This window comes from Entelurus aequoreus, linkage group LG01, assembly GCF_033978785.1.
Source record: "Entelurus aequoreus isolate RoL-2023_Sb linkage group LG01, RoL_Eaeq_v1.1, whole genome shotgun sequence".
Classification (NCBI taxonomy): Eukaryota; Metazoa; Chordata; class Actinopteri; order Syngnathiformes; family Syngnathidae; genus Entelurus; species Entelurus aequoreus.
In genome coordinates this window covers 15001658-15025251 of record NC_084731.1, presented here as the reverse complement: position 1 = coordinate 15025251, position 23594 = coordinate 15001658, and the positions used below count along the sequence as shown (strand labels likewise).

The following is a 23594-nucleotide window of genomic DNA, read 5'->3' as shown; positions in this document are numbered from 1 at the left end:
TAATGAAGACAACACATGATGTAAGTGTCTACATTAGCCTACTATCAAAATGACTTTAAAAGTCTTATATAAGTGTTATAATGAAGACAACACATGACGTAAGTGTCTATATTAGCCTACTATCAAAATTACTTTAAAAGTATGTTTCCTCACCACATGTTCATTGTGTCAACGTTGAACCCCGTCTTCCGCGCTGGATTGGCCGGTTGCCATGGTACCCAGAGGAGGCGCGGCAGGGCGTGGTCGGACAGTGGAGCTGTCCCGCTAATGAGAAGTGATGTTAGCCACACGACGCCATTAGTGGCCCGGTTACTCTCTTCATTCCTGTGACCCTGCCAGAGCCGCAACGCAGGCGACACGTGATTATGGGACTGATGGCGTGGGTCAAAGGTCAGCTGCTGCAGAAAATGAGGTGCGCTGTTGAGCACAATGTAGACGTATAGAAGTATGGCTCGGTGTTTCCCACGGGCCGGCAATCAATTTGTGGTGGGGGCGTGACCGGGTCGACTCGTCATTGAAACATTGGCATAATTGGCTATGACACATGTGTATGTATATATATATATATATATATATATATATATATATATATATATATATATATATATATATATATATATATATATATATATATATATATATATATATATATATATATATATAAATACATATACACTACCGTTCAAAAGTTTGGGGTCACATTGAAATGTCCTTATTTTTGAAGGAAAAGCACTGTACTTTTCAATGAAGATAACTTTAAACTAGTCTTAACTTTAAAGAAATACACTCTATACATTGCTAATGTGGTAAATGACTATTCTAGCTGCAAATGTCTGGTTTTTGGTGCAATATCTACATAGGTGTATAGAGGCCCATTTCCAGCAACTATCACTCCAGTGTTCTAATGGTACAATGTGTTTGCTCATTGGCTCAGAAGGCTAATTGATGATTAGAAAACCCTGGTGCAATCATGTTCACACATCTGAAAACAATTTAGCTCGTTACAGAAGCTACAAAACTGACCTTCCTTTGAGCAGATTGAGTTTCTGGAGCATCACGTTTGTGGGGTCAATTAAACGCTCAAAATGGCCAGAAAAAGAGAACTTTCATCTGAAACTCGACAGTCTATTCTTGTTCTTAGAAATGAAGGCTATTCCACAAAATTGGTCGGGCCCGCATATTTGGCAGGTGCTAGTCCTAAGTAGATCGCAATTTTCGCCAGTCCTGATGTGTGTAAAAAGTTTGGTGAGTTTCGAAGTATTTTAAGGGGGTCAAATTACAGCTCAAATAGTCAAAAATTTGTGTTTTTATGAAACTTTTGTTTTGAAGGGTGATTGCCAACTTCCTGTTGATTTTTGCTGAAGGATGTCAGTGTATGAAATCTAGCTCTAAGTCAGACCTACATAGAGGTTTTTGTTTCATGTCTCTACAATATTCGTACTTGGAGTTAGAGGAAGTTGTGTCTGTGTTTTTTTCCTAGGTGCTGCGGCACAGTGCTTCTTTGAAGGCTCGTAAAATCACAGCAGCATTATCAGCGCAGCGGTTCTTTGAAGGCTCATAAAATCCAAACCGTAGCACTTATCAAAACTCTTTCGTCAACTTTTAATCACAAGGGTTCAATCTCTCTCCTGTAGTAGTTTGAAGCCGAAACGACAAACGCGCTCAGAGGAGATAATGTTTGATGTTTGGTGACCGCTTTGTACAAAAATTTAGTTTTGAAGGGGAGATTGCAAACTTCCTGTTGATTTTTGCTGAAAGATGTCAAAGAATGAAATGTAGGTCTAGGCGAGACCTACATAGAGGTTTTTGTTTCATGTCTCTAAGACGTTCCTACCGGAAATTACAAGCAGTTGTATCTGTGTTTTCCTCTGAGGAGCAGTTTTGTCTCTGTTTTATTCAAAAATTGCGCTAGAGCGCAATTTTGAGTTTTGGGGTTCGTTTTTTTTTATTAGATCGCAATTTCCACCAGTCCTGATGTGTGTGAAAAGTTTGGTGAGTTTTGAAGTATTTTAAGGGGGTCAAATTACAGCTCAAAGAGGCAAAAATTTGTGTTTTTAGTAAATTTTTGTCTTGAAGGGGAAATTGCCAACTTCCTGTTGGTTTTTGCCCGAGGATGTTAAATTGTGAAATGTAGGCCTAAGTCAGACCTACATAGGGGTTTTTGTTTCATGTCTCTACGACCTTCCTAGTGGGAGTTACAGGCAGTTTTCTTCCTAGGGGGCGCTAGAGCGCAATTTTGAGTTTTGGGGTTTGGGTTTTTTTGACTAAAGAGTTTTGTTCACGTTTTTTTATGTGTGTGTGTCAAATTTGGTGAGTTTTGAAGCATGTTAAGGGGGTCAAAGTAGTGTGCAAAGCTGCGGAAAAATAGTAATAAAACCTTACAATAACAATAGGGTCCTCTGTACCATTGGGAGTCCTTCACAAAGGGACTTGCGGTCCCTAATAATTAGGGTCCGCCTGTACCCTGTACAAAGGACTCCCACAGGGAGTCCTTTGTACAGGTACAAAGGAACCTATTGAAATTGTAATTAGGGATGTCCGATAATGGCTTTTTGCCGATATCCGATATTCCGATATTGTCCAACTCTTTAATTACCGATACCGATATCAACTGATACCGATATATGCAGTCGTGGAATTAACACATTATTATGCCTAATTTGGACAACCAGGTATGGTGAAGATAAGGTACTTTTTTTTTAAATTAGTAAAATAAGATAAATAAATTAAAAACATTTTCTTGAATAAAAAAGAAAGTACAACAATATAAAAACAGTTACATAGAAACTAGTAATGAATGAAAATGAGTAAAATTAACTGTTAAAGGTTAGTACTATTAGTGGAGCAGCAGCACGCACAATCATGTGTGCTTACGGACTGTATCCCTTGCAGACTGTATTGATATATATTGATATATAATGTAGGAACCAGAATATTAATAACAGAAAGAAACAACCCTTTTGTGTGAATGAGTGTAAATGGGGGAGGGAGGTTTTTTGGGTTGGTGCACTAATTGTAAGTGTATCTTGTGTTTTTTATGTTGATTTAATAAAAAAAAAACGATACCGATAATTTCCGATATTACATTTTAACGCATATATCGGCCGATAATATCGGCCTGCCGATATTATCGGACATCTCTAATTGTAAGATTTATTATTATTCCGCAGCTTTGCGCACTACTTTGCCCCCTTAACATGCTTCAAAACTCACCAAATAAAATACACACATAGAAAAACTGGGACAGCACACTTTAGTAAAAAAACCAAACCCCAAAAATCTAAATTGCGCTCTAGCGCCCCCTAGGAAAAAAACAAAAACAAACTGCCTGTAACTCCCACTAGGAAGCTCGTAGAGACATGAAACAAAAACCTGTATGTAGGTCTCACTTATTTCACATCCTCGGGCAAAAACCAACAGGAAGTTGGCAATTTCCCCTTCAACACAAAAAATGACTAAAAACACTCATTTTTGCCTCTTTGAGCTGTAATTTGACCCCTTTAAAATACTTCAAAACTCACCAAACTTTTTACACACATCGGGCCTGGTGGAAATTGCGATCTAAAAAAAAAACCGAACCTCAAAACTCAAAATTGCGCTATAGCGCAATTTTTTAATAAAACAGAGACAAAACTGCTTCTCAGAGGAAAACACAGACAAAACTGCTTGTAACTTCCGGTAGGAACGTTTTAGAGACATGAAACAAAAACCTCTACGTAGGTCTCACTTAGACTTACATTTCATAGATTGACATCCTTCAGCAAAAATCAACAGGACGTTTGCAATCCCTCCTTCAAAACAACATTTTTGTTAAAACCGGTCACCAAACATCAAACATTATCTCCTCTGAGCGCGTTTGTTTTTTCGGCTTCAAACTACCACAGGAGAGAGATTGAACCCTTCTGATTAAAAGTTGACGACGGCGTTTTGATACGTGCTACCGTTTTGATTTTACGAGCTTTCAAAAACCGTCTGCGCTAAAGCTGCTGCTCTGCTGCTGTGCTTTTACGAGCCTTCAAAGAAAACAACCACTGTGCAGCGGCACCTAGGAAAAAAAACACAGACAACACTTCCTCCAACTCCCAGTACGAATGGCGTAGAGACATGAAACAAAAACCTCTATGTAGGTCTGACTTAGAGCTAGATTTCATACACTGACATCCTTCAGCAAAAAATCAACAGGAGGTTGGCAATCACCCCTTCAAAACAAAAGTTTCATAAAAACACTCATTTTTGCCTCTTTGAGCTGTAATTTGACCGCCTTAAAATACTTCAAAACTCACCAAACTTTTTACACACGTCAGGACTGGCGGAAATTGAGATTTAATTAGGACTAGCACCTGCCAAAGATGCGGACCCGACCAACGCTGCTTGCAGCTTTAATTTGACTTATTTTTGACGTTTTAATGACTGAGACCCTTTATGGTCCCCGGGAGCCCTAAAGGTTAAAAAAAAAAAATCCATATATTTTGTTATGGTTTGAAAATGAAAAATATCAAAATGGCCCCCGCATGCTTCAATTTTTCCGTGTGCGGCCCTCAGTGGAAAAAGTTTGGACACCCCTGCCTTACATAAACAGTTAAAGGCCTACTGAAATGAATTTTTTTTATTTAAACGGGGATAGCAGATCTATTCTATGTGTCATACTTGATCATTTCGCGATATTGCCATATTTTTGCTGAAAGGATTTAGTATAGAACAACGACGATAAAGATCGCAACTTTTGGTATCTGATAAAAAAAAAGGCTTGCCCCTACCGGAAGTAGCGTGACGTAGTCAGTTGAACATATACGCAAAGTTCCCTATTGTTTACAATGATGGCCGCATGAAGTGAGAGAGATTCGGACCGAGAAAGCGACAATTTCCCCATTAATTTGAGCGAGGATGAAAGATTTGTGGATGAGTAAAGTGCAAGTGAAGGACTAGTGGGGAGTTGAAGCTATTCAGATAGGGAAGATGCTGTGAGAGCCGGGGGTGACCTGATATTCAGCTGGGAATGACTACAACAGTAAATAAACACAAGACATATATATACTCTATTAGCCACAACACAACCAGGCTTATATTTAATATGCCACAAATTAATCCTGCATAAAAACACCTGCGTGTTTGTTACGCTAGCTCCTAGCTCCTCTGCTAGCTCCTAGCTCCATAGAACACGCCAATACAATTCAAACACCTGATCAACACACACAATCACTCAGCCCAAAAGACCGTTCACCTAACCCAGGGGTCGGCAACCCAAAATGTTGAAAGAGCCATTTTGGACCAAAAATACAAAAAAAAATCTGTCTGGAGCCGCAAAAAATTAAAAGCCATATTACATGTGTCATGAGATATACATTTAATTAAGAGGACTTAAAGGAAACTAAATGAGCTCAAATATAGCTACAAATGAGGCATAATGATGCAATATGTACATATCGCTAGCCTAAATAGCATGTTAGCATCGATTAGCTTGCAGTCATGCAGTGACTATATATGTCTGATTAGCACTCCACACAAGTCAATAACATCAACAAAACTCACCTTTGTGCACTCACGCACGACGTTAAAAGTGTGGTGGACAAAATGAGATAGAAAAAGTGGCATAAAACACGTCCTAGAAAGTCGGAGAAATTTATACATGTAAACAAACTATACGGTGAGTTCAAGGACCGCCAAAATAAGTAGGACAAAACGGCGCTCGCCAAATACTCGAATGAGTGAAGCATATTTAATATAAACAGTGTGATTTATAACAATTAGGGGGTTTGTGTCATGTTTGTCCTCCTACAGAAACCATACTAAAACAAAAAAATACATTTTTTCCCCTCATCTTTTTCCATTCTTCATACATTTTTGAAAAATCTCCAGAGAGCCACTAGGGCGGCGCTAAAGAGCCGCATGCGGCTCTAGAGCCGCGGGTTGCCGACCCCCGACCTAACCCAAGGTTCATAAAGCTTATATATTTTTAAAAAGTTACGTACGTGACGCGCACGTACGGTACGGTACGTGTTATGCTAGCTCCTAGCTCCTCTGCTAGCTCTTAGCTCCATAGAACACGCCAATACAATTCAAACACCTGATCAACACACACAATCACTCAGCCCAAAAGACCGTTCACCTAACCCAAGGTTCATGAAGCTTATATATTTTAAAAAAGTTACGTACATACGCAAAAAAAAGTTGCGCACATACGGTCAAGCGATCAAATGTTTAGAAGCCAAAGCTGCATACTCACAGTAGCACGTCTGCGTCTTTGTCATCCAAATCAAAGTAATCCTGGTAAGAGTCTGTGTTGTCCCAGTTCTCTACAGGCGTCTGTGTATCGAAGTCAAAAGTCCTCCTGGTTAGAGTCTCTGTTATCCGAGTTCTTCCATCTTGACTGCATCTTTCGGGAATGTAAACAAAGAAGCGCCGGCTGTGTACTGTTGTGGCTGACTACGTTCGAAAAATACGTCCATTTCGCACCGACAACTTTCTTCTTTGCTTGCTCAGCTTCCTTCTCCATAATGCAATGAACATGATTGCAACAGATTCACGAACACAGATGTCCAGAATACTGTGGAATTATGAAATGAAAACAGAGCTTTTTCGTATTGGCTTCAATGTGGAAGGCATACCCGTGTTCGCCGGTCTACGTCACGCGCATACGTCATCCTCAGAGGCGTTTCGAACCGGAAGTTTAGCGGCAAATTTAAAATGTCACTTTATAAGTTAACCCGGCCGTATTGGCATGTGTTATCATGTTAAGCTTTCATCATTGATATATAAACTATCAGACTGCGTGGTCGGTAGTAGTGGCTTTCAGTAGGCCTTTAATAGCATCTCAGCCTCGTCTGGCCCAACGAGTCAGACATGCTTTTTCTGAGCGGGAGCCGTCCAGCATTTTAATCCCAGCTCCTAGTGGGAATAAGTGAAAGAATGGGCGTCCAAGTGTACTGCATGAGAATGTGGAATGTGGTTGCCATGGCCACCTGCAGGGAGAGTGGAAACCGGGGAGTTAATAACTCATCTCAGTGTAGGATATGAATCTGCCTCGCTCACTTTAACCCTGCTGCTTACTTTCTCTCCCTCTTCCCTGGCCTTTCTTTCCGTCTCATCCCTTCGCTCCGGCTAATTAACAGTCCAGCATGTCTCCGTGGTGTGTTTGCCCTGTGGGCTCCTCCCCTCGCTCACTGCTCCCCTCGCTCCGCTGTGGATTCATTTGGCCAAGTTAAAGTAGCAATGGTTGTCACACACACACACTAAGTGTGGTGAAACTTGTCCTCTGCATTTGACCCATCATCCTTGTTCACCCCCTGGGAGGTGAGGGGAGCAGTGAGCAGCAGCGGTGGCCGCGCCCGGGAATCATTTTTGGTGATTTAACCCCCAATTCCAACCCTTGATGCAGAGTGCCAAGCAGGGAGGTAGTGGCTCCCATTTTTATAGTCTTTGGTATGACTCGGCCGGGGTTTGAACTCACGACCTACCAAACACTCTAACCACTAACTAAGCCACTGTGTAGGTGAGTAGTGTGAAGTGAATTATATTTATATAGCGCTTTTTCTCTAGTGACTCAAAGCATTTTTACATAGTGAAACCCAATATCTTTCAATATGACACTTTTTTAAATATGACACTTGTTTTCAATATTACACTTTTTTTAGTATGACACTTGTTTTCAATATGACACTTTTGTAAATATGACACTTGTTTTCAATATTTCACTTTTTTAAATATGACACTTGTTTTCAATATTACACTTTTTTAAATATTACACTTTTTTAAATATGACACTTGTTTTCAATATTACACTTTTGTAAATATGACACTTGTTTTCAATATTAATTTTTTAAAATATGACACTTGCTTTCAATATTACACTTTTTTAAATATTACACTTTTTTAAATATGACACTTGTTTTCAATATTACACTTTTGTAAATATGACACTTGTTTTCAATATTAATTTTTTTCAATATGACACTTGTTTTTAATATTACACTTTTTTAAATATAACACTTGTTTTTAATATTACACTTTTTTAAATATGACACTTGTTTTCAATATTACACTTTTTTAAATATGACACTTGTTTTTAATATTACACTTTTTTAAATATAACACTTTTTAAAATATTACACTTGTTTTCAATATTACACTTTTTTAAATATTACACTTTTTTAAATAATACACTTGTTTTCAATATTACACTTGTTTTCAATATTACACTTTTTTAAATATGACACTTGTTTTTAATATTACACATTTTTAAATATAACGCTTTTTTAAATATTACACTTGTTTTTAATATTACACTTTTTTAAATATTACACTTGTTTTCAATATTACACTTTTTTAAATATTACACTTATTTTCAATATTACACTTTTTTAAATATTACACTTGTTTTCAATATGAAACTTTTTTAAATATGACACTTGTTTTCAATATTACCCTTTTTTCAATATGACACTTGTTTTAAATATGTCACTTGTTTTCAATATTACACTTTTTTAAATATGACACTTTTTTAAATATGACACTTGTTTTCAATATTACCCTTTTTTCAATATGACACTTGTTTTAAATATGTCACTTGTTTTCAATATTACACGTTTTTAAATATGACACTTTTTTAAATATGACACTTGTTTTCAATATTACACTTTTGTAAATATGACACTTGTTTTCAATATTAATTTTTTTAAATATGACACTTGCTTTCAATATTACACTTTTTTCAATATGACACTTGTTTTTAATATTACATTTTTTTAAATATAACACTTGTTTTTAATATTACACTTTTTTAAATATGACACTTGTTTTCAATATTACACTTTTTTAAATATGACACTTGTTTTCAATATTACACTTTTTTAAATATGACACTTGTTTTTAATATTACACTTTTTTAAATATAACACTTTTTAAAATATTACACTTGTTTTCAATATTACACTTTTTTAAATATTACACTTTTTTAAATATTACACTTGTTTTCAATATTACACTTGTTTTCAATATTACACTTGTTTTCAATATTAATTTTTTTAAATATGACACTTGCTTTCAATATTACACTTTTTTCAATATGACACTTGTTTTTAATATTACATTTTTTTAAATATAATACTTGTTTTTAATATTACACTTTTTTAAATATGACACTTGTTTTCAATATTACACTTTTTTAAATATGACACTTGTTTTCAATATTACACTTTTTTAAATATGACACTTGTTTTTAATATTACACTTTTTTAAATATAACACTTTTTAAAATATTACACTTGTTTTCAATATTACACTTTTTTAAATATTACACTTTTTTAAATATTACACTTGTTTTCAATATTACACTTGTTTTCAATATTACACTTTTTTAAATATGACACTTGTTTTTAATATTACACTTTTTTAAATATAACACTTTTTTAAATATTACACTTGTTTTCAATATTACACTTTTTTAAATATTACACTTGTTTTCAATATTACACGTTTTTAAATATTACACTTGTTTTCAATATGAAACTTTTTTAAATATGACACTTGTTTTCAATATTACCCTTTTTTCAATATGACACTTGTTTTAAATATGTCACTTGTTTTCAATATTACACTTTTTTAAATATGACACTTTTTTAAATATGACACTTGTTTTCAATATTACACTTTTGTAAATATGACACTTGTTTTCAATATTAATTTTTTTAAATATGACACTTGCTTTCAATATTACACTTTTTTCAATATGACACTTGTTTTTAATATTACACTTTTTTAAATATGACACTTGTTTTCAATATTACACTTTTTTAAATATGACACTTGTTTTCAATATTACACTTTTTTAAATATGACACTTGTTTTTAATATTACACTTTTTTAAATATAACACTTTTTAAAATATTACACTTGTTTTCAATATTACACTTTTTTAAATATTACACTTTTTTAAATATTACACTTGTTTTCAATATTACACTTGTTTTCAATATTACACTTTTTTAAATATGACACTTGTTTTTAATATTACACTTTTTTAAATATAACACTTTTTTAAATATTACACTTGTTTTAAATAAGACACTTGTTTTCAATATTACACTTGTTTTCAATATTACACTTTTTTAAATATTACACTTATTTTCAATATTACACTTTTTTAAATATGACACTTGTTTTCAATATGAAACTTTTTTAAATATGACACTTGTTTTCAATATTACCCTTTTTTCAATATGACACTTGTTTTAAATATGTCACTTGTTTTAAATATTACACTTGTTTTCAATATTACACTTGTTTTAAATATGACACTTGTTTTCAATATTACACTTGTTTTCAATATTACACTTGTTTTAAATATGACACTTGTTGTCAATATTACACTTGTTTTAAATATGACACTTGTTTTAAATACTACACTTGTTTTTAATATTACACTTTTTTAAATATGACACTTGTTTTCAATATTACACTTGTTTTAAATATGACACTTGTTTTAAATATTACACTTGTTTTCAATATTACACTTGTTTTAAATATGACACTTGTTTTCAATATTACACTTGTTTTAAATATGACACTTGTTGTCAATATTACACTTGTTTTAAATATGACACTTGTTTTAAATACTACACTTGTTTTTAATATTACACTTTTTTAAATATGACACTTGTTTTCAATATTACACTTTTTTAAATATGACACTTGTTTTCAGTATGACACTTGTTTTAAATATGCCACTTGTTTTCAATATTACACTTGTTTTAAATATGACACTTGTTGTCAATATTACACTTGTTTTAAATATGACACTTGTTTTCAATTTTACACTTGTTTTAAATATGACACTAGTTTTCAATATTACACTTTTTTAAATATGACACTTGTTTTCAATATTACACTTGTTTTAAATATGACACTTGTTTTCAATATTACACTTGTTTTAAATATGACACTAGTTTTCAATATTACACTTTTTTAAATATGACACTTGTTTTCAATATTACACTTGTTTTAAATATGACACTAGTTTTCAATGTGACCCTCCAAGCCGGTGAATGCCATGAACATGTCCCCTCGCTCGCTCTTTTTCAGGATCGTGTGTCGACTCAACGACGCCACAGGTTACAGGGTGCAGGAGGCCCAAGTGGAAGTGTGCGTGAGGGACTGCAGTCATCCCGACTACAAAGCGGTCTCGACCAAGGCCTTCACTTTTGTGGTAAGACTTGCTGCTTTGGGGTCCCGAGTCCACATCTCGGACCACCGCTGACCGGTCCTGTTGTCCCTTCTCAGTCTCCATACTTCACCCACGTCACTCCGTCCACCGGGCCGCTGTCTGGAGGAACACGGATCACCATAGAAGGAAGTCATCTCAACGCCGGCAGCGCCGTGTTTGTGAAGATAGGACTTCATGCCTGCCGCTTTGAGAAGTGAGTACATACCTCTTCTTGTTTGTTATGACCACTGTGCCAGATGTATAACAAAGACTATTTTATGATTACAGCAAGGTTTTTTTCATCCATACCCATCACTAGTCAGAACCTACTTTAATGTAGCTGATATGCCCTACTTTCCAGGCTATAGAGGGCACCGGTATTTAAGCCACACCCACCACATTTTAGAATAAAAACATATTTGTACATATATTAGCTGTACAGGACCATAATTTGCAGATATATATACCGGTACGAAAGATTCTGTCAGTGTTTGTTTACATTGCTTAAATGTTTCCAAACGGTCAAACGGCAGTAAAACGGCTGACCAAACAAAACAGAAGTCATGGTCATGGATGTTTGATAAGAAATGATCAAGTTCGAGCCCATTATCGAATCCTCTTATCGAACCGATTCCTTATCGATTCTCTTATCAAATCCAGATAGGTTGTTGTATGTGGAAAAAAACACACAATATTTGGTTTAACAAAAGCTCACTTTTATTTTATAAGAATAAAATAAATAAATAAATATTGACTGGTGTTACCCCTCTAAAAAAAAATATATATATTGACACGACACGGTTCTCGAATGTTCAGGTTATGTGCGGCCTGAACATGTTTCAACATGTTTGTTGTACTGCTCCCCTTACATGAGAGCGAAGCCTGGCAATAATTGGATATTGCCGTTTCCTCGTCGTATTTTTTTGTAAAATGAAGCCATGCCTTGAGGCGTTTTTTTACGGTCCATTATTTTTGCTGCTTTCTGTATCTGCCGCCTAATGGCTGAGCTACGTCATTTCCTGTGATGTCCCACAGGGCATTTCCTGTGGGAACGGGATTCGTTCACAGGGATTCGAACAAAGAACCAACTCTTTTTCTTTACTATAGTGGCCTCGATAACTGGAACCGGTTCTCAAAAAGGGAGTCGAGTCCATGGAATCGGTTCTTTTCTTATCAAACAACCGGGAGAACCGGTTTCGAACATCATACCTAGTCATGGACCCACTAGCTGCGCAAGCTAGCTCTCCAATCAGCTAAACAGACTCAATAACTCCACGGTGACGTTACAAAACTGAAACGATACAAAAAGAATGCCATTGTATGTTAATAATACTAACACTGACACTTGTAAATGTCTTAGCATATTAGCTAATGCTAATGACAATAGCTTGATTACATTACGAAATCACGTACAAATATGCATGAAAACACTCCTACAGACATCACACATTGGACGCTTTAGTAAGTATTAATTGTTTTAGTTATATTGTAAAATCCATGCCCATCACTTTATTATTTACTTTTTACTTTTTAAATTCGATCTCAATTCTGTACACTGCTGCTGGAATTTTAATTTTCCTGAGGAAACTCTCCTGAAGGAATCAATAAAGTACTATCTATCTATCTATCTATCTATCTATCTATCTATCTATCTATCTATCTATCTATCTATCTATCTATCTATATTTGTACATATATTAGCCGTACGGGACCATAATTTGCAGCTATATACCGGTACGAAAGATTCTGTCAGTGTTTGTTTACATTGCTTAATTGTTTCCAAACGGTCACATGGCAGTAAAACGGCTAAATGAAACAAAACAGAAGTCATCGTCATGGACCCACTAGCTGCGCAAGCTAGCTCACCAATCAGCTAAACAGACTCAATAACTCCACTGTGACGTTACAAAACTGAAACAATGCAAAAAGAATGCCATTGTAATTTAATAATACCGCCACCTCAGGAAGGGGAAGCAGTGCACTGTCAACACCGTGTACGGTGAGGGTGGTGTTCTGCCGACCTCGACTGCGGATGTTGTGGATCGGTGGAGGGAATACTTCGAAGACCTCCTCGATCCTACCAACACGTCTTCCTATGAGGAAGCAGTGCCTGGGGAATCTGTGGTGGGCTCTCCTATTTCTGGGGCTGAGGTTGCCGAGGTAGTTAAAAAGCTCCTCGGTGGCATGTGGATGAGATCCGCCCGGAGTTCCTTAAGGCTCTGGATGCTGTGGGGCTGTCTTGGTTGACAAGACTCTGCAACATCGCGTGGACATCGGGGGCGGTACCTCTGGATTGGCAGACCGGGGTGGTGGTTCCTCTCTTTAAGAAGGGGAACCGGAGGGTGTGTTCCAACTATCGTGGGATCACACTCCTCAGCCTTCCCGGTAAGGTCTATTCAGGTGTACTGGAAAGGAGGCTACGCTGGATAGTCGAACCTCGGATTCAGGAGGAACAGTGTGGTTTTAGTCCTGGTCGTTGAACTGTGGACCAGCTCGATACTCTCGGCAGGGTCCTTTAGGGTGCATGGGAGTTTGCCCAACCAGTCTACATGTGCTTTGTGGACCTCGAGAAGACATTCGACCGTGTACCCCGGGAAGTCCTGTGGGGAGTGCTTAGAGAGGATGGGGTATCGGACTGTCTGATTGTGGCGGTCCGCTCCCTGTATGATCAGTGTCATAGCTTGGTCCGCATTGCCGGTAGTAAGTCGGACACGTTTCCAGTGAGGGTTGGACTCCACCAAGGCTGCCCTTTGTCACCCATTCTGTTCATAACTTTTATGGACAGAATTTCTAGGCGCAGTCAGGGCGTTGAGGGGATCCGGTTTGGTGGCTGCAGGATTAGGTCTCTGCTTTTTGCAGATGATGTGGTCCTGATGGCTTCATCTGGCCAGGATCTTCAGCTCTCACTGGATCGGTTCGCAACCGAGTGTGAAGCGACTGGGATGGGAATCAGCACCTCCAAGTCAGAGTCCACGGTTCTTGCCCGGGAAAGGGTGGAGTGCCATCTCCGCGTTTGGGAGGAGATCTTGCCCCAAGTGGAGGAGTTCAAGTACCTCGGAGTCTTGCTCACGAGTGAGGGAAAAGTGGATTGTGAGATCGACAGGCGTCTTCAGTAATGCGGACCCTGTATCGATCCGTTGTGGTGAAGGAGCTGAGCCGGAAGGCAAAGCTCTCAATTTACCGGTCGATCTACGTTCCCATCCACACCTATGGTCATGAGCTTTGGGTTATGACCGAAAGGACAAGATCACGGGTACAAGATCTACGTTCCCATCCTCACCTATGGTCATGATCTTTGGGTTATGACCGAAAGGACAAGATCACGGGTACAAGATCTACGTTCCCATCTTCACCTATGGTCATGAGCTTTGGGTTATGACCGAAAGGACAAGATCACGGGTACAAGATCTACGTTCCCATCTTCACCTATGGTCATGAGCTTTGGGTTATGACCGAAAGGACAAGATCACGGGTACAAGATCTACGTTCCCATCCTCACCTATGGTCATGATCTTTGGGTCATGACCGAAAGGACAAGATCACGGGTACAAGATCTACGTTCCCATCCTCACCTATGGTCATGATCTTTGGGTTATGACCGAAAGGACAAGATCACGGGTACAAGCGGCCGAAATGAGTTTCCTCCGCCGGGTGGCGGGTCTCTCCCTTAGAGATAGGGTGAGAAGCTCTGCCAACCGGGAGGAACTCAAAGTAAAGCTGCTGCTCCTCCACATGGAGAGGAGCCAGATGAGGTGTTTCGGGCATCTGGTCAGCCACCCGAACGCCTCCCTAGGGAGGTGTTTCGGGCACGTCCGACCGGTAGGTGGCCACGGGGAAGACCCAGGACACGTTGGGAAGAGTATGTCTCCCGGCTGGCCTGGGAACGCCTCGGGATCCCCCGGGAGGAGCTGGACGAAGTGGCTGGGGAGTGGAAAGTCTGATAGACCCGACCTCGGATAAGCGGAATAAGATGGATGGATGGATGGACTGACAAGGTTGGTGTGACATTTTACTGCAGAGCCCAATGCTGGAATATAATGGTGATGTCATGCTACACCCGGAGACGGCTTCATTGGCCATTTCCGTTTTGCTTGGATTGGTTTCTTTTTCCAAGGCAACAAGTGGCAGGTGGATTTAATGAGCTAAGTTCTTCTTCAAATATCACAGCCATGGCCAATTTAAAGCTGTGTAGCACACCCCGAGAAAGGTGAACATAATCGTCTTTCACTGAGCAGCAATAACCTTTATGGCCAAAGTAATGAACTGGATGCCTTTTTTAATGTGTCTTTGCATTCAGCGGGGCCTCAACTTTAATCAAAACCTATTTACCCCGAGTCACTCACCCGCTTATCTCCCCCTTTCAAGCCCTTTTCTTCCTCGGCTTTTTCCTTTGGCTCCGTGTCCCCACGTCGGCTTCTTTTGTGTGTCACAAATACATAGGTGACACCACAGGCACTCTCTGGCCATGGCGGTGTTGTGAAAGTAGTTGCCATGGAAACAGAGGACTAGTGGAATGTGGAAAATCTTTCAAAAAAAAAAAGTGGAATCATCTTTGTTTTCTTCGATATTCAACCGCCTCCTCGGCCTTTGAGCAAGCGTGGAGGAAGCTGTTAAAATGTCATAATAGACTGTATTTATATTATTCACATGTGAATAATGCTGTATAATAGACTGTATTTATATTATTCACATGTGAATAATGCTGTATAATAGACTGTATTTATATTATTCACATGTGAATAATGCTGTATAATAGACTGTATTTATATTATTCACATGTGAATAATGTTGTATAATAGACTGTATTTATATTATTCACATGTGAATAATGCTGTATAATAGACTGTATTTATATTATTCACATGTGAATAATGCTGTATAATAGACTGTATTTATATTATTCACATGTGAATAATGCTGTATAATAGACTGTATTTATATTATTCACATGTGAATAATGTTGTATAATAGACTGTATTTATATTATTCACATGTGAATAATGCTGTATAATAGACTGTATTTATATTATTCACATGTGAATAATGCTGTATAATAGACTGTATTTATAGTATTCACATGTGAATAATGCTGTATAATAGACTGTATTTATATTATTCACATGTGAATAATGCTGTATAATAGACTGTATTTATATTATTCACATGTGAATAATGCTGTATAATAGACTGTATTTATATTATTCACATGTGAATAATGATTATATTCATTCCCCGTTTTTTTCTTTACACTCACGTGCGTATTTGTTTATTTCAAGCATCAGACTAGAGCTTCACACTGCAAAAAGTCAGTGTTGAAAAAAAATACAAAAATGAGGGGTATTTTATTTGAACTAAGCAAAATGATCTGCCAATAGAACAAGAACATTTGGCTTGTCAAGACTTTCCAAAACAAGTAAAATTAGCTAACTTCAAAGAACCCCAAAAAAACTTAAAATAAGTATATTCTCACTAATAACAAGTGCACTTTTCTTGGTAGGAAAAAAAAAAGAGACATTGTCCCCATTACGTAAGCATTGCCAGAAAACACACCAAAGCAGAGGTAGTAAATATACAACAATTCAATATGAGTACACCTATATACTATAGATATTAGTACATGTACAAACCCCGTTTCCATATGAGTTGGGAAATTGTGTTAGATGTAAATATAAACGGAATACAATGATTTGCAAATCATTTTCAACCCATATTCAGTTGAATATGCTACAAAGACAACATATTTGATGTTCAAACTGATAAACTTTTTTTTTTTTTGCAAATAATCATTAACTTTAGAATTTGAAGCCAGCAACACGTGACAAAGAAGTTGGGAAAGGTGGCAATAAATACTGATAAAGTTGAGGAATGCTCATCAAACACTTATTTGGAACATCCCACAGGTGAACAGGCAAATTGGGAACAGGTGGGTGCCATGATTGGGTATAAAAGTAGATTCCATGAAATGCTCAGTCATTCACAAACAAGGATGGGGCGAGGGTCACCACTTTGTCAACAAATGCGTGAGCAAATTGTTGAACAGTTTAAGAAAAACCTTTCTCAACCAGCTATTGCAAGGAATTTAGGGATTTCACCATCTACGCTCCGTAATATCATCAAAGGGTTCAGAGAATCTGGAGAAATCACTGCACGTAAGCAGCTAAGCCCGTGACCTTCCATCCCTCAGGCTGTACTGCATCAACAAGCGACATCAGTGTGTAAAGGATATCACCACATGGGCTCAGGAACACTTCAGAAACCCACTGTCAGTAACTACAGTTGGTCGCTACATCTGTAAGTGCAAGTTAAAACTCTCCTATGCAAGGCGAAAACCGTTTATCAACAACACCCAGAAACGCCGTCGGCTTCGCTGGGCCTGAGTTCATCTAAGATGGACTGATACAAAGTGGAAAAGTGTTCTGCGGTCTGACGAGTCCACATTTCAAATTGTTTTTGGAAACTGTGGACGTCGTGTCCTCCGGACCAAAGAGGAAAAGAACCATCCGGATTGTTATAGGCGCAAAGTGGAAAAGCCAGCATGTGTGATGGTATGGGGGTGTATTAGTGCCCAAGACATGGGTAACTTACACATCTGTGAAAGCACCATTAATGCTGAAAGGTACATACAGGTTTTGGAGCAACATATGTTGCCATCCAAGCAACGTTACCATGGACGCCCCTGCTTATTTCAGCAAGACAATGCCAAGCCACGTGTTACATCAACGTGGCTTCATAGTAAAAGAGTGCGGGTACTAGACTGGCCTGCCTGTAGTCCAGACCTGTCTCCCATTGAAAATGTGTGGCGCATTATGAAGCCTAAAATAGCACAACGGAGACCCCCGGACTGTTGAACAACTTAAGCTGTACATCAAGCAAGAATGGGAAAGAATTCCACCTGAGAAGCTTCAAAAATGTGTCTACTCAGTTCCCAAACCTTTACTGAGTGTTGTTAAAAGGAAAGGCCATGTAACACAGTGGTGAACATGCCCTTTCCCAACTACTTTGTCACGTGTTGCAGCCACGAAATTCTAAATTCATTATTATTTGCAAAAAACAAATAAAGTTTATGAGTTTGAACATCAAATATGTTGTCTTTGTAGTGCATTCAATTAAATATGGGTTGAAAAGGATTTGCAAATCATTGTATTCCGTTTATATTTACATCTAACACAATTTCCCAACTCATATGGAAACGGGGTTTGTACATGTACAAAACAACAAAGTAGTCAATATACAACATTTCAATGTAAGTACACCTATATACTATAGATATTAGTACATGTGCATAACAACAATGTAGTAAATATGCATTTCAATATAAGTACACCTATATACTATAGATATTAGTACATATAAATCTACAACATTTCAATATGAGTACACCTAGAAGTGTTCCTCAAATAGACAAAACCTGTCAGAAAGGTTGGTGTTGCAGAGTAAGACCCTATAAGTGTCCTTGTCTCTCCAATTGAACTGACTTGAGTGGCACATGTTCTAAGAGTGGTGTGCACCGTCCCGCTCACCAGGCGCAGCAGCAAGGAGGTGGTGTGCGTGACCCCGGCGGGCCTGGCCCCGGGTACCACCCCCGTCATGGTGGACATCAACTCTGCCGAGCTGAGGAACCCCGAGGTGAAGTTCAACTACACGGACGACCCCACCATCCTCAGGATGGAGCCCGACTGGAGCATTGCCAGGTAGGACTGATGGATGATTAATAGCCAATTCACGCTCACTAAAAGTGATGCATGGTCAATAATGTTCTTCAGCCTACACTTTGCTTCATGATCCATATCTGCTGTGATGACATGAATAATTGACGCAACACTGTTTGATCTGCAATGCTGCTTGATGCCTCCATACATTATTCATCTTACTGTACATTCATGTCTTTTTTACCAGCATAACCAACTCAACTTAAATATGAACTCCACTTGCTCATTGATGTAATATTCCACTCCACTAGCTCATTGATGTAATATTCCACTCCACTAGCTCATTGATGTAATATTCCACTCCACTCGCTCATTGATGTAATATTCCAGCAACACAAACACAAACATTCACCCTCATCTCTCTTTTTAAACAGCTATTATTTATTCTCTTTATAGCTCGCCATGGAAAGCTAAATTTTGCAGTAAAGCAGTGCACATATATTCTACTATGTGTAAATACTACTATGTGTAAATACTACTGTATAATGCATATGTTCCTTTTTGACTGTACTTAAATGTATACTAGACTGTATTTATATTATTCACATGTGAATAATGCTGTATAATAGACTGTATTTATAGTATTCACATGTGAATAATGCTGTATAATAGACTGTATTTATAATATTCACATGTGAATAATGCTGTTTAATAGACTGTATGTATATTATTCACATGTGAATAATGCTGTATAATAGACTGTATTTATAATATTCACATGTGAATAATGCTGTATAATAGACTGTATTTATATTATTCACATGTGAATAATGCTGTATAATAGACTGTATTTATATTATTCACATGTGAATAATGCTGTATAATAGACTGTATTTATATTATTCACATGTGAATAATGCTGTTTAATAGACTGTATGTATATTATTCACATGTGAATAATGCTGTATAATAGACTGTATTTATAATATTCACATGTGAATAATGCTGTATAATAGACTGTATTTATATTATTCACATGTGAATAATGCTGTATAATAGACTGTATTTATATTATTCACATGTGAATAATGCTGTATAATAGACTGTATTTATAGTATTCACATGTGAATAGTGCTGTATAATAGACTGTATTTATAGTATTCACATGTGAATAATGTTGTATAATAGACTGTATTTATAGTATTCACATGTGAATAGTGCTGTATAATAGACTGTATTTATATTATTCACATGTGAATAATGCTGTATAATAGACTGTATTTATAGTATTCACATGTGAATAATGCTGTATAATAGACTGTATTTATATTATTCACATGTGAATAATGTTGTCTAATAGACTGTATTTATATTATTCACATGTGAATAATTCTGTATAATAGACTGTATTTATATTATTCACATGTGAATAATGATGTATAATAGACGTATTTATAGTATTCACATGTGAATAATGTTGTATAATAGACTGTATTTATATTATTCACATGTGAATAATGCTGTATAGTAGAACACAATAGCAACACAAAAACAAACATTCACCCTCATCTTTCTTTTTAAACAGCTATTATGTATTCTCCTTATAGCTCGCCATGAAAAGCTAAGTTTTGCAGTAAAGCAGTGCACATATATTCTACTATGTGTAAATACTACTGTATAAATACTACTATGTGTAAATATTACTGTGTAAATACTACTATGTGTATATACTACTGTGTAAATACTCCTATGTGTAAATACTACTATGTGTAAATATTACTGTGTAAATACTACTATGTGTAAATACTACTGTGTAAATACTCCTATGTGTAAATACTACTATGTGTAAATATTACTGTGTAAATACTACTATGTGTAAATACTACTGTGTAAATACTACTGTGTAAATACTACTGTGTAAATAATCCTATGTGTAAATATTACTGTGTAAATACTACTATGTGTATATACTACTGTGTAAATACTCCTATGTGTAAATACTACTATGTGTAAATATTACTGTGTAAATACTACTATGTGTAAATACTACTGTGTAAATACTCCTATGTGTATATACTACTGTGTAAATACTCCTATGTGTAAATACTACTATGTGTAAATATTACTGTGTAAATACTACTATGTGTAAATATTACTGTGTAAATACTCCTATGTGTAAATACTACTATGTGTAAATATTACTGTGTAAATACTACTATGTGTAAATACTACTGTGTAAATACTACTGTGTAAATACTACTGTGTAAATAATCCTATGTGTAAATATTACTGTGTAAATACTACTATGTGTATATACTACTGTGTAAATACTCCTATGTGTAAATACTACTATGTGTAAATATTACTGTGTAAATACTACTATGTGTAAATACTACTGTGTAAATACTCCTATGTGTATATACTACTGTGTAAATACTCCTATGTGTAAATACTACTATGTGTAAATATTACTGTGTAAATACTACTATGTGTAAATATTACTGTGTAAATACTCCTATGTGTAAATACTACTATGTGTAAATATTACTGTGTAAATACTACTATGTGTAAATACTACTGTGTAAATACTACTGTGTAAATACTACTGTGTAAATAATCCTATGTGTAAATATTACTGTGTAAATACTACTATGTGTATATACTACTGTGTAAATACTCCTATGTGTAAATACTACTATGTGTAAATATTACTGTGTAAATACTACTATGTGTAAATACTACTGTGTAAATACTCCTATGTGTATATACTACTGTGTAAATACTCCTATGTGTAAATACTACTATGTGTAAATATTACTGTGTAAATACTACTATGTGTAAATATTACTGTGTAAATACTCCTATGTGTAAATACTACTATGTGTAAATATTACTGTGTAAATACTACTATGTGTAAATACTGTGTAAATACTACTGTGTAAATACTACTGTGTAAATAATCCTATGTGTAAATATTACTGTGTAAATACTACTATGTGTATATACTACTGTGTAAATACTCCTATGTGTAAATACTACTATGTGTAAATATTACTGTGTAAATACTACTATGTGTAAATACTACTGTGTAAATACTCCTATGTGTATATACTACTGTGTAAATACTCCTATGTGTAAATACTACTATGTGTAAATATTACTGTGTAAATACTACTGTGTAAATAATCCTATGTGTAAATACTACTGTGTAAATACTACTATGTGTAAATACTACTGTGTAAATACTACTATGTGTAAATACTACTATGTGTAAATACTACTACATGTAAATACTACTATGTGTAAATACTACTACGTGTAAATACTACTATGTGTAAATACTAGTAGAGGTAGTGAAATGAGGCATGGGAAGATGTCCTTGCACAAACACAGGCTGCCTTGTGAAGTAGAAAAATGAGTAAACGCAAAGAGAAAAAAGCTTGCAGCAATCAAATGCTAACATGCTGACTTAATATGACCTAGAAACTTCCCCACGTGGTTCTCATTTACTTCAAAAGTGTGCAGCGGTTCTTGGAAATGGCTGTGCGTTTGTTTTTTTTTCTTCTATGCTTCCTGTTGTATTTTTCTCAATTTTAGGTGCTGCACCATATATATAAACCACACTCACTACATTTTAGAAGAAAAACATATTGTTGTCATATTTCAGCCACACTGGACGATAAGCCACAGATAAATAGGTTGTAGATAAGATGTTTTATTGCACATTTGTCTTTCGGATCATTTTCCGCATTTTTCGGACTATAGAGCGCACCGTTATATAAGCCGCACCCACTACATTTTAGGAGAAGAAACAAATGTTTCCATATATTAGCAGACCGGGACTATAAGTCACAGATATACAGCATAGGTTGTGGAAGGAGTTATTTACATATTTGTAAATGTTTATTTACATACTTTTAATTGTTTGTAAATAATTAATCTATTTTTATTAAGTACAGTATTTTCCGGGGCTACAGAGCTCACCGTTTTTTTTTTAAGCTGCACCCACCAAATTAATATTTTACATATGTAAGCCTTACTGGGACTACACGCCACAGATATATACTGGTAGGAAAGATGTTGTAAACATGTATTTACATACCCTTATTAGTGCCTGTCAAAGCAGTGCACAGATATTCTACTATGTGTAAATACTACTGTATGAATACTACTATGTGTAAATACTACTGTATGAATACTACTATGTGTAAATACTCTTATGTGTAAATACAGACTGTATAATGCATATGTTCCTTTTTGACTGTACTTAAATGTATAATAGACTTATTATGTTATTATTCACGTGTGAATAATGCTGTATAATAGACTGTATTCATATTATTCACATGGGAATAATGCTGTATAATAGACTGTATTTATATTATTCACATGTGAATAATGCTGTATAATAGACTGTATTTATGTTATTCACATGTGAATAATGCTGTATAATAGACTGTATTTATATTATTCACATGTGAATAATGCTGTATAATAGACTGTATTTATATTATTCACATGTGAATAATGATGTATCATAGACTGTATTTATATTATTCACATGTGAATAATGCTTTATAATAGACTGTATTTATATATTTCACATGTGAATAATGCTGTATAATAGACTGTATTTATATTATTCACATGTGAAAAATGCTGTATAATAGACTGTATTTATATTATTCGCATGTGAATAATGCTGTATAATAGACAGTATTTATATTATTCACATGTGAATAATCCTG

General features: G+C 36.0%; 1 protein-coding gene across 1 annotated transcript in view; it reads left to right on the top strand.

Moving 5' to 3' along the window:
- LOC133661029 (plexin-A1-like) overlaps positions 1-23594 on the top strand; it is a 234172-nt gene that overhangs the window by 166653 nt on the left and 43925 nt on the right. Inside the window, exons 9-11 of the mRNA XM_062064396.1 lie at positions 11077-11200; positions 11275-11411; positions 18721-18888. Of these exons, the coding sequence (XP_061920380.1) occupies positions 11077-11200; positions 11275-11411; positions 18721-18888 (429 nt within the window). The remainder of the gene's footprint in view (positions 1-11076; positions 11201-11274; positions 11412-18720; positions 18889-23594) is intronic.